The following is a 12,802-nucleotide window of genomic DNA, read 5'->3' as shown; positions in this document are numbered from 1 at the left end:
TATCCCTTACTTGGACGATTCCCTGAGAAGGGTAAGATCCAGGGAACAGTTGGAGGTCGGTGTAGCACTATCTCAGGTAGTGTTGCGGCAGCACGATTGGATTCTCAATATTCCAAAATCGCAGCTGGTTCCGACGACTTGTCTTCTGTTCCTAGGGATGATCCTGGACACTGTCACAACTGAGGGCCTGAGCTGACGGGGAGGCAGCCTCAGTTGTAGGGGCTGAGATGTACCGGAACCTGGGAGGTTGTATCAGACCCCTGGACATGTAAGTAACATGAATAATAACTGCCCGAAGGCGTGACCACGACAACTTGGATAAAAGTCAATGATGTTTATTATGACAACTCCGCAACACAGCAGCAGTAAAAGAAAACGTAAAAGTCAGCAAATAATAAATACAGTTCCTGGGTACTACAGGATGGCAGGAGCCACAGGGCACTGGTAGTGTGAGATAGTTCTTATGATCTTCTAGATGGAAAGTCCTTACCAGGCCCGACTGTAGCAATGGAGATAACCCAGGATTGTGCCAGCTGGTGTTCCAGGAAAAGCTGGGTTGCTGAAGGTAAAACAGCTGCTGTGGATACTGGCTGGAACCAGACTGTTGTTAGCACGGAGTGGATACTGGCTGGAACCAGTTAAATAATAAATGAACTTGGGAGCGATGAAATATGAACTGAAATGTAGAACTTGAGAGCGGAGAAATAATAATACCGGTGGAGAGTGGTAAAGTGTAGAAAGGACACCGGCCCTTTAAGGGAAGCTGTACTCTGCTGGAAGCTGAGCTGGAAGCAGGTAATGTTGTAGCTGGAAACAGATGAATCCACAATGGATTGGAGAGTCGGGCTACACCGCAGGTGGAATGCTGGTGCGGGTCTCTATGGTGGAAGTCTTGAGACAGGAGCTGGAACCTGGAAGACAATCACAGGAGAGAGACAAACAGGAACTAGGTTTGACAACCAAAGCACTGACGCCTTCCTTGCTCAGGCACAGTGTATTTATACCTGCAGCAAGGAAGGGATTGGCTAGGCAATTATGCAGATTAACAATACTGACAACAGATTGGAGGAAATGATCAGCTGACAGAATCCAAGATGGCTGCGCCCATGCAGACACTTGGAGGGAAGTTTGGTTTGTAATCCATGTGGTAATGAAAACAGTAATGGCGGCGCCGGCCACTGGAGACAGGAGACGCCAGGCTGACAAGTGCACATCCAACCACGCGGACACAGCGGAGGCCGCGGCTGACGTAATCGCCACTCTGACACTCTGCATGCAGAAGCTCAGGGACGGCGGCGGAGGCCGCGGGAGACGCCATGCCAGATGTAATAAGGCGTTACTGTGACAGCGTCTCAGAGAGACAGGAGAGGATGCAGGAATGTGAACATTAGGATAACAGATGGGATCCGGTCCTGGAGCGCTGAGCCAGCCTTAGGAGGCATCTGATGGGTAAGAAATGGCGTCCAGATACCCGGATCGTGACAGACACAGTCCAGAAAAAGGTGTTTCTCCCGGAGGGGAAAGACAGGGAGTTATCCGAGCTAGTCAGGAACCTCCTAAAACCGAGCCAAGTCTCAGTGCATCAATGCACAAGGGTTCTGGGTAAAATGGTGGCTTCCTACGAAGCAATCCCATTCGGCAGATTCCACGCAAGAACTTTCCAGTGGGACCTGCTGGACAAATGGTCCGGGTCGCATCTTCAGATGCATCAGCGGATAACCCTGTCACCAAGGACAAGGGTGTCCCTCCTGTGGTGGTTGCAGAGTGCTCATCTTCTAGAGGGCCGCAGATTCGGCATTCAGGACTGGGTCCTGGTGACCACGGATGCCAGCCTGCGAGGCTGGGGAGCAGTCACACAGGGAAGGAATATCCAGGGCTTATGGTCAAGCCTGGAGACATCACTTCACATAAATATCCTGAAGCTAAGGGACATTTACAATGCTCTAAGCTTAGCAAGACCTCTGCTTCAAGGTCAGCCGGTGTTGATCCAGTCGGACAACATCACGGCAGTCACCCACGTAAACAGACAGGGTGGCACAAGAAGCAGGAGGGAAATGGCAGAAGCTGCAAGGATTCTTCGCTGGGCGGAAAATCATGTGATAGCACTGTCAGCAGTATTCATTCCGGGAGTGGACAACTGGGAAGCAGACTTCCTCAGCACGACCTCCACCCGGGAGAGTGGGGACTTCACCCAGAAGTCTTCCACATGATTATAAACCGTTGGGAAAAACTTGACAGGTATTGCGCCAGGTCAAGGGACCCTCAGGCAATAGCTGTAGACGCTCTGGTAACACCGTGGGTGTACCAGTCAGTGTATGTGTTCCCTCCTCTGCCTCTCATACCCAAGGTACTGAGATTGATAAGATGGAGAGGAGTAAGCACTATATTCGTGGCTCCGGATTGGCCAAGAAGGACTTGGTAACCGGAACTTCAAGAGATGCTCACGGAGGATCCTTGGCCTCTACCTCTAAGAAGGGACCTGCTCCAACAAGGACCCTGTCTGTTCCAAGACTTACCGCGGCTGCGTTTGACGGCATGGCGGTTGAACGCCGGATCCTGAAGGAAAAAAGGCATTCCGGATGAAGTCATCCCTATCCTGATCAAAGCCAGGAAGGATGTAACCGCAAAACATTATCACCGCATTTGGCGAAAATATGTTGCGTGGTGCGAGGCCAGTAAGGCCCGACGGAGGAAATTCAACTGGGTCGATTCCTACATTTCCTGCAAACAGGAGTGTCTATGGGCCTGAAATTGGGGTCCATTAAGGTTCAAATTTCGGCCCTGTCAATTTTCTTCCAAAAAGAACTAGCTTCAGTCCTTGAAGTTCAGACGTTTGTAAAAGGGGTACTGCATATACAGCCTCCTTTTGTGCCTCCAGTGGCACTTTGGGATCTCAATGTAGTTTTTTGGGTTCCAAAAGTCACATTGGTTTGAACCACTTAAATCTGTGGAGTTAAAATATCTCACATGGAAAGTGGTCATGCTGTTGGCCCTGGCCTGGGCCAGGCGCGTGTCAGAATTGGCGGCTTTATCCTGTAAAAGCCCTTATCTGATTTTCCATTCGGACAGGGCGGAATTGAGGACTCGTCCTCAGTTTCTCCCTAAGGTGGTTTCAGCGTTTCACCTGAACCAACCTATTGTGGTGCCTGCGGCTACTAGGGACTTGGAGGACTCCAAGTTGCTAGACGTTGTCAGGGCCCTGAAAATATATGTTTCCAGGACGGCTGGAGTCAGAAAATCTGACTCGCTGTTTATCCTGTATGCACCCAACAAGCTGGGTGCTCCTGCTTCTAAGCAGTCTATTGCTCGTTGGATTTGTAGTACAATTCAGCTTGCACATTCTGTGGCAGGCCTGCCACAGCCAAAAATCTGTAAATGCCCACTCCACAAGGAAGGTGGGCTCATCTTGGGCGGCTGCCCGAGGGGTCTCGGCTTTACAACTTTGCCGAGCAGCTACTTGGTCAGGAGCAAATACGTTTGTAAAATTCTACAAAATTGATACCCTGGCTGAGGAGGACCTGGAGTTCTCTCAATTGGTGCTGCAGAGTCATCCGCACTCTCCCGCCCGTTTGGGAGCTTTGGTATAATCCCCATGGTCCTTACGGAGTCCCCAGCATCCACTTAGGACGTTAGAGAAAATAAGAATTTACTTACCGATAATTCTATTTCTCGTAGTCCGTAGTGGATGCTGGGCGCCCATCCCAAGTGCGGATTGTCTGCAATACTGGTACATAGTTATTGTTACCAAAAAAATCGGGTTATTGCTGTAGTGAGCCATCTTTTCTAGAGGCTCCTCTGTTATCATGCTGTTAACTGGGTTCAGATCACAAGTTGTACAGTGTGATTGGTGTGGCTGGTATGAGTCTTACCCGGGATTCAAAATCCTTCCTTATTGTGTACGCTCGTCCGGGCACAGTATCCTAACTGAGGCTTGGAGGAGGGTCATAGGGGGAGGAGCCAGTGCACACCAGATAGTCCTAAAGCTTTCTTTAGATGTGCCCAGTCTCCTGCGGAGCCGCTATTCCCCATGGTCCTTACGGAGTCCCCAGCATCCACTACGGACTATGAGAAATAGAATTATCGGTAAGTAAATTCTTATTTTTTTCCCCTCCCTCTTGCCAACTAACCCCAGGAACACTGCTTCCATTGTACACTTTATGGCTCTGTATCATCAAGCTGAGGGGTAGATTCATGTTTCTAATTAAAGTTACACTGCAACCATCTTGAGGAAGTGACTGTGCAGCTCAGCTATCGTTAAAAGAAAAAAATGCTTTCCCTCCCTGCCTGCAGGTCTGTTGAACAATGGCTGAGAAGGTGTTAGTGACAGGAGGCGCTGGTTATATAGGTAGCCATTGTGTGCTGGAAATGCTGGAAGCTGGATATCAGCCTGTAGTCATTGATAATTTTCACAATGCCATAAGAGGTAAGAATGTTTGTTCATAAAGTAATATAACCATTTCAGTTGAATAGCCATTTTTTATATACGTATGTTTCTGGATATCACACAATATAATACAACAAATCAAGTATTTCTGTAGTTTTTAAATTGAGTGCATTGTCCTATAATTAATGTTACAACTATGTCAATATACACGGCTCAAAAAAATAAAGGGAACACTAAAATAACACATCTTAGATCTGAATGAATGAAATATTCTTATTAAACACTTTGTTCTTTACATAGTTGAATGTGCTGACAACAAAATCATTTACATAGTTGAATGTGCTGACCACAAAATCACACAAAAATTATCAATGGAAATCAAATTTATTAACCCATGGAGGTCTGGATTTGGAGTCACCCTCAAAACTAAAGTGGAAAAACACACTACAGGCTGATCCAACTTTGATGTAATGTCCTTAAAACAAGTCAAAATTTGGCTCAGTAGTGATCTAATTTAATTTAATTGAATCTAATTTAATATTCACTGGAGAACCACGTGGTCAGATTGGCAACAAAGTTACTACCTGTGTGACTAAAATACATTTAGTGCTAATCCGATAACAAGCATAGAAAATGAGAGGTCTATGGGCCTGTTTCAGAGGTAGATGTCATTTGTATCACTGCTGCGTCTTTGGGAAAATGTTAATCCTGCAGGAGGTGTCTGAAGAAGAAAAGATGCCGTCTGGTATCACAGACCAGAGTGCTGCGTCCGAAGACCGTCTCTGCCCATGCTCCGCTGCAGCATGTTAGTCATGCTGCTGCTTAAGGGGGACTGCAAGCTATCTCGCAGGCAGAGATCAGCACATGCTCTGTACAGATCCTGCGCATGTGCCAATCTGAATCAGAGTTGTGCGTAAACAGTCACCTGAGTCGGGCCTTGCGTGCAACCAAATAATACAGGGTGAGGCAAAAAAAAAAAAACCTCCCAGATTCTAAAGGGTAACAAAAAAGGCATGGTAAATGCTATTCAGAATGTTTGTATATAATATAAGTGAATGGAATACAGTTTTTTGTAATTGGTTTTGAATCTGGTATCATCCGGATGGCAGCCTTCATTCGTGATACACATTTGTAGCTGACTTCTGAAGTTTCACATCACTTGGTGGGTCTTTTCTAGTGTTATCGCTGCAATGTCTTGACGAGGCTCACTTTCATTTGTCTGGCTACATTAACCAGCATAATTTTCGTTACTGGGCAGAAAAGAATCCTCCTCTGCTTTGAGTGGCCTCTACACCGCCAACAGGGCAATCTGATAGCTGAGGTCTACAAACATCTACTAAGAACCATCCATGAACTGAAGGCTGCTATACGCTGAAAAATTACAATATCCTATTCCAAGCCAATTGAAAATTAAACTGTATTCCATGCACTGTTAGATTATGTACTACATTTTTAAATAGCAGTTAGCCTTTTTTGTTACCCTTTAAAAAGTGTGATCCTCCTCTCTCTCCCCCCCCCCCCCCCCTCTCTCCCCTCTCCCTTTCTAGTAATCCGTCTCATTTGTTGTTTTAAGGGGCCAACGGTCTCCCAGAAAGCCTGCTCAGAGTGCAGGAAGTTGCAGGGAAGAAGATTGAGTTTGAAGAGGTGGATCTACTGGACCGAGCTGCAATGAACAACTTGTTTGATAAGGTACAAATTACCAAATCAAAGTTAATCTTCAGTACAAAAAAATGAAATTTTTTTATGTTTTTAATATGTGGTTCTCAACCCATAACGTACTGCTATTTTTATGTTTAGTTAAAGCAATTTCTGCTGCGTGGTACACTGGGCTCCACAGGGAATGACATTGTGATGTAGTGTAGGATCTTGATCCAAGGCACCAACAGGCTAAAAGCTTTGACTGTTCCCAGAATGCATAGCGCCGCTTCCTCTATAACCCCGCCTCCATGCACAGGAGCTCAGTTTTGTAGTTGGTGCCATGCAGTGCAGGCATAAAACAGGTGGGCTGCTCCAGCAGCCCTCTGAAGAGCTTTTTTAACTGAAAAATTAAGACTTCAAGGGCTGCAGCAGAGACACTATGAGTGTTAGATGTCAGTCAGACATCTCCTGCTGCAGCTCCATCACCTCCCCCAGCGGTGCTGTATACTCCCGCGCCCTGGTTGCCGGGTACTTACAGCGGAGGCTCCGGTTTTCATCTGTCAGTCACACACCCCACCCCAGCTCTCCGGGATCGCGTGGCCATGCTCAGGGAGGAGGTAAGTGGGTCCCCCAGGCGGGACCTGCTGGAAATCGCGATCCGGCGCGGCCGGTTGGAGGCGGGCAGCGCGCGCTGGCGTGGGCACTGTGGTAGTACAGGGACCCCACTAGACCACCAGGGCAAGGGCGCAGGTCGGTTTTACTAAAAAAAACGTTTATGATAAAGCCCACAGTACCCGGTTTTGAAGTCCAGCTAGGGGATAAGGCTTTGACCTGTAGCCCCTCCCCCAGGGCGCCATTTAGAGTAAATGTTTCCGCCCTGGAGCTGCATATCTCTCTCTCCCTCATTCCCTGTCAGCGTTTGGGCACCATTGGGACAAGCTGAGCTGATCCTGGGACTGTTTGGGCAAATCCTCCTCTGTAAAGCCGCCTGCATGTCAGCGCTGTGCATTTTACAGGACACTTATGTATTCTACGTGTCTGCTGACAGTGTTGGTTAAGAAACAGTGCATTTAGTCAGGGTTATTTAGTACAAGTACCCTGTGATATACATCCAGTCTTTACTGTGCATTGATATATCCATTGAGTATATAGCTATACTTAGTTTCTCTAACGTCCTAGTGGATGCTAGGGACTCCGTAAGGACCATGGGGAATAGACGGGCTCCGCAGGAGACGGGGCACTTTAAGAAAGAATTAGGACTACTGGTGTGCACTGGCTCCTCCCTCTATGCCCCTCCTCCAGACCTCAGTTAGAATCTGTGCCCGGCCGAGCTGGGTGCACTTTAGTGAGCTCTCCTGAGCTTGCTAATAAGAAAGTATTTTGTTAGGATTTTTTATTTTCAGAGAGATCTGCTGGCAACAGGCTCTCTGCTACGTGGGAATGAGGGGAGAGAAGCAGACCTACTAACTGCGGATAGGTCATGCTTCTTAGGCTACTGGACACCGTTAGCTCCAGAGGGATTGAACACAGGAACGCACCCTTGGTCGTCCGATCCCGGAGCCGCGCCGCCGTCCCCCTCGCAGAGCCAGAAGCCGGCGTGTGAAGCAAGAAGACTTCAAAAGCGGCGGCAGAAGACTCCAGTCTTCATATGAGGTAGCGCACAGCACTGCAGCTGTGCGCCATTGCTTCCACATCCAACCCACACACTCTGGTCACTGCAGGGCGCAGGGGGGGGGTGCCCTGGGCAGCAATTAAGTACCTCTTGGCATAAAAGGGCATATATACAGTTGGGCACTGTATATATGCATGAGCCCCGCCATTATTTTACACAAAATCGCGGGACAGAAGCCCGCCACTGAGGGGGCGGGGCTTCTTCCTCAGCACTTACCAGCGCCATTTTCTCTCCACAGCTCCGCTGAGAGGAAGCTCCCCAGGCTCTCCCCTGCAGACTCACAGTAGAAAGAGGGTAAAAAGAGAGGGGGGGCACATAAATTTAGCGCAATATCAGTATATACAGCAGCTACTGGGTAAACACTAAGTTACTATGTAATTCCTGGGTCATATAGCGCTGGGGTGTGTGCTGGCATACTCTCTCTCTGTCTCTCCAAAAGGCCTTGTGGGGGTTCTATCTTCAAATAGAGCATCCCCTGTGTGTGTGGTGTGCCGGTACGCTTGTGTCGACATGTTTGACGAGGAAGGCTATGTGGAAGCAGAGCAGGTGCAGATGAATGTGGTGTCTCCGCCGACGGCGCCGACACCTAATTGGATGGATATGTGGAAGGTGTTAAATGATAATGTAAACTCCTTGCATAAAAGGTTGGCTAAAGCTGATGCCTTGGGACAGTCGGGGTCCCAACCCATGCCTGATCCTATAGCGCAGAGGCCGTCAGGGTCTCAGAAGCGCCCACTATCCCAAATTGTTGACACAGATATCGACACGGATTCTGACTCCAGTGTCGATGGCGATGATGCAAAGTTGCAGCCTAAAATGGCTAAAGCCATCCGCTACATGATTATAGCAATGAAGGATGTATTGCACATCTCAGAGGAAAACCCTGTCCCTCCCAAGAGGGGTTATATGTTTATGGAGAAAAGGCAAGAAGTGACTTTTCCCCCTTCACATGAGTTAAATGAGTTATGTGAAAAAGCTCGGGATTCTCCTGATAGGAAAATGCAGATTTCCAAACGGTTACTTATGGCGTATCCTTTCCAGCCAACGGACAGGTTACGCTGGGAATCCTCCCCTAGGGTAGACAAAGCTTTCACACGCTTATCTAAGAAGGTAGCCCTGCCGTCACAGGATACGGCCGCCCTAAAAGATCCTGCGGATAGAAAGCAGGAAGGTATCCTGAAGTCCGTTTATACACATTCAGGTACGCTACTAAGGCCGGCAATTGCGTCGGCCTGGATGTGTAGTGCTGTAGCAGCGTGGACAGATACTCTGTCTGAGGAGCTTGATACCTTGGACAAGGATACTATATTGCTGACCCTGGGGCATATAAAAGACGCTCTCCTATACATGAGGGATGCCCAGAGAGACATTTGCCTACTGGGCTCTAGAATAAATGCAATGTCAATTTCTGCCAGAAGGGTCCTGTGGACTCTGCAATGGACAGGTGATGCCGACTCCAAAAAGCACATGGAGGTTTTACCTTATAAGGGTGAGGAATTGTTTGGGGACGGTCTCTCTGACCTAGTTTCCACAGCTACGGCTGGGAAGTCAAATTTTTTGCCATATATTCCCTCACAACCTATGAAAGCACCGTATTACCAAATGCAGTCCTTTCGATCACAAAGAGGCAAGAAAGTCAGAGGTGCGTCCTTTCTTGCCAGAGGCAGGGGTAGAGGAAAGAAGCTGCACAATACAGCTAGTTCCCAGGAACAGAAGTCCTCCCCGGCTTCCACTAAATCCACCGCATGACGCTGGGGCTCCACGGGTGGAGCCAGGAGCGGTGGGGGCGCGTCTCCGAAATTTCAGCCATCAGTGGGTTCGCTCACGGGTGGATCCCTGGGCTATACAGATTGTGTCTCAGGGATACAAGCTGGAATTCGAAGTGATGCCCCCTCACTGTTACCTCAAATCGGCCCTGCCAGCTTCCCCCATAGAAAGGGAAGTAGTGTTAGCGGCAATTCACAAATTATATCTCCAGCAGGTGGTGGTAAAGGTTCCCCTCCCTCAACAGGGAAGGGGTTACTATTCCACAATGTTTGTGGTTCCGAAACCGGACGGTTCGGTCAGACCCATATTGAATTTAAAATCCCTGAACATTTACCTGAAAAGGTTCAAGTTCAAGATGGAATCGCTCAGGGCGGTCATTGCAAGCCTGGAAGAGGGGGATTTTATGGTGTCTCTGGACATAAAGGATGCTTACCTGCATGTCCCCATTTATCTACCTCATCAGGAGTACCTCAGATTTGTGGTACAGGACTGTCATTACCAATTCCAGACGTTGCCGTTTGGTCTGTCCACGGCACCGAGAATATTTACCAAGGTAATGGCAGAAATGATGGTGCTTCTGCGAAAGCAAGGAGTTACAATTATCCCATACTTGGACGATCTCCTCATAAAGGCGAGGTCCAGAGAGCAGTTGCTGATCAGCGTAGCACACTCTCGGGAGGTGTTACAACAGCACGGCTGGATTCTGAATATTCCAAAGTCGCAGCTGATTCCTACGACGAGTCTGCCCTTCCGGGGCATGATTCTGGACACAGACCAGAAGAAGGTGTTTCTCCCGGAGGAAAAGGCCCAGGAGCTCGTGACTCTGGTCAGAGACCTCTTAAAACCAAAACAGGTGTCGGTGCATCTATGCACGCGAGTCCTGGGAAAGATGGTGGCATCATACGAAGCCATTCCCTTCGGCAGGTTCCATGCGAGGACCTTTCAGTGGGATCTGTTGGACAAGTGGTCCGGATCGCATCTTCAGATGCATCGGCTGATCACCCTATCCCCCAGGGCCAGGGTGTCTCTTCTGTGGTGGCTGCAGAGTGCTCACCTTCTCGAGGGCCGCAGGTTCGGCATACAGGACTGGGTCCTGGTGACCATGGATGCAAGCCTCCGAGGGTGGGGGGCAGTCACTCAGGGAAGAAACTTCCAGGGGCTGTGGTCAAGTCAAGAGAATTGTCTGCACATCAATATCCTGGAACTAAGGGCCATATACAACGCCCTGAGTCAAGCGGAGCCTCTGCTTCGCAACCAACCGGTGCTGATTCAGTAAGACAACATCACCGCAGTGGCTCATGTAAACCGCCAGGGCGGCACAAGAAGCAGGGTGGCAATGGCAGAAGCCACCAGAATTCTTCGCTGGGCGGAGAATCACGTGCAAGCACTGTCAGCAGTGTTCATTCCGGGAGTGGACAACTGGGAAGCAGATCTCCTCCTCAGCAGGCACGACCTCCACCCGGGAGAGTGGGGACTTAATCAAGAAGTCTTCACACAGATTACAAATCGATGGGAACTGCCACAGGTGGACATGATGGCATCCCGCCTCAACAAAAAGCTACAAAGGTATTGCGCCTGGTCAAAAGACACTCAGGCGATAGCTGTGGACGCACTAGTGACACCGTGGGTGTTCCAGTCGGTTTATGTGTTTCCTCCTCTTCCTCTCATACACAAGGTGCTGAGAATCGTAAGAAAAAGAGGAGTGAGAACAATACTCATTGTTCCGGATTGGCCAAGAAGGGCTTGGTATCCGGAACTGCTTGAAATGCTCACAGAGGACCCATGGCCTCTGCCTCTCAGACAGGATCTGTTGCAACAGGGGCCCTGTCTGTTCCAAGACTTACCGCGGCTGCGTTTGATGGCATGGCGGTTGAACGCCGGATCCTAGCGGAAAAAGGCATTCCGGATGAGGTTATTCCTACGCTGATAAAGGCTAGGAAGGACGTGACAGCAAAACATTATCACCGTATATGGCGAAAATATGTTGCTTGGTGTGAGGCCAGGAAGGCCCCTACAGAGGAATTCCAACTGGTCCGTCTCCTTCACTTCCTACAGGCGGGAGTGACTATGGGCTTAAAATTAGGGTTCATTAAGGTCCAGATTTCGGCCCTATCCATTTTCTTTCAAAAGGAACTGGCTTCTCTTCCTGAAGTTCAGACGTTTGTAAAGGGAGTTCTGCATATTCAGCCCTCTTTTGTGCCACCAGTGGCACCTTGGGATCTTTACGTGGTGTTGAGTTTCCTGAAATCTCACTGGTTTGAGCCACTCAAGACCGTGGAGTTAAAATATCTCACGTGGAAAGTGGTCATGCTATTGGCCTTAGCTTCGGCTAGGCGTGTGTCAGAATTGGCGGCTTTGTCATGTAAAAGCCCCTATCTGGTTTTCCATATGGACAGGGCAGAGTTACGGACTCGTCCACAATTTCTGCCGAAGGTGGTGTCATCCTTTCATTTGAACCAACCTATTGTGATGCCTGCGGCTACTCGTGACTTGGAGGATTCCAAGTTACTAGATGTAGTCAGGGCTTTGAAGATTTATGTAGCCAGAACGGCTGGAGTCAGGAAAACTGACTCGCTGTTTACCCTGTATGCATCCAACAAGCTGGGTGCTCCTGCTTCAAAGCAAACTATTGCTCGCTGGATCTGTAACACGATTCAGCAGGCTCATTCTGCGGCTGGATTGCCGCATCCAAAATCGGTAAAAGCCCATTCCACAAGGAAGGTGGGCTCTTCTTGGGCGGCTGCCCGAGGGGTCTCTGCATTACAGCTTTGCCGAGCAGCTACTTGGTCGGGTTCAAACACCTTTGCAAAGTTCTACAAGTTTGATACCCTGGCTGAGGAGGACCTTGAGTTTGCTCATTCGGTGCTGCAGAGTCATCCGCACTCTCCCGCCCATTTGGGTGCTTTGGTATAATCCCAATGGTCCTTACGGAGTCCACAGCATCCACTAGGACGTTAGAGAAAATAAGATTTTACTTACCGGTAAATCTATTTCTTGTAGTCCGTAGTGGATGCTGGGCGCCCGTCCCAAGTGCGGACTTCTTCTGCAATACTTGTGTATAGTTATTGCTTAAATAAGGGTTATGTTATAGTTGCATCAGGTTTGTCTGATGCTCTGTTGTTGTTCATACTGTTAACTGGGTAAGTTTATCACGAGTTATACGGTGTGATTGGTATGGCTGGTATGAGTCTTACCCTGGATTCCAAAATCCTTTCCTTGTACTGTCAGCTCTTCCGGGCACAGTTTCCTTAACTGAGGTCTGGAGGAGGGGCATAGAGGGAGGAGCCAGTGCACACCAGTAGTCCTAATTCTTTTTAAAAGTGCCCTGTCTCCTGCGGAGC

At 48.8% G+C, this 12,802-nt stretch overlaps 1 protein-coding gene across 1 annotated transcript in view; it reads left to right on the top strand.

The window, feature by feature from the left end:
- Window positions 1-12,802, top strand: part of GALE (UDP-galactose-4-epimerase) — a 51,521-nt gene that overhangs the window by 17,791 nt on the left and 20,928 nt on the right. The window contains exons 2-3 of the mRNA XM_063954103.1: window positions 4,291-4,423; window positions 5,958-6,073. Of these exons, the coding sequence (XP_063810173.1) occupies window positions 4,303-4,423; window positions 5,958-6,073 (237 nt within the window). The 5' untranslated portion in view covers window positions 4,291-4,302. The remainder of the gene's footprint in view (window positions 1-4,290; window positions 4,424-5,957; window positions 6,074-12,802) is intronic.

The sequence above is a fragment of the Pseudophryne corroboree genome, chromosome 2, assembly GCF_028390025.1.
Source record: "Pseudophryne corroboree isolate aPseCor3 chromosome 2, aPseCor3.hap2, whole genome shotgun sequence".
Lineage (NCBI taxonomy): Eukaryota > Metazoa > Chordata > Amphibia > Anura > Myobatrachidae > Pseudophryne > Pseudophryne corroboree.
This window is presented reverse-complemented; position numbering and strand designations above follow the sequence as displayed.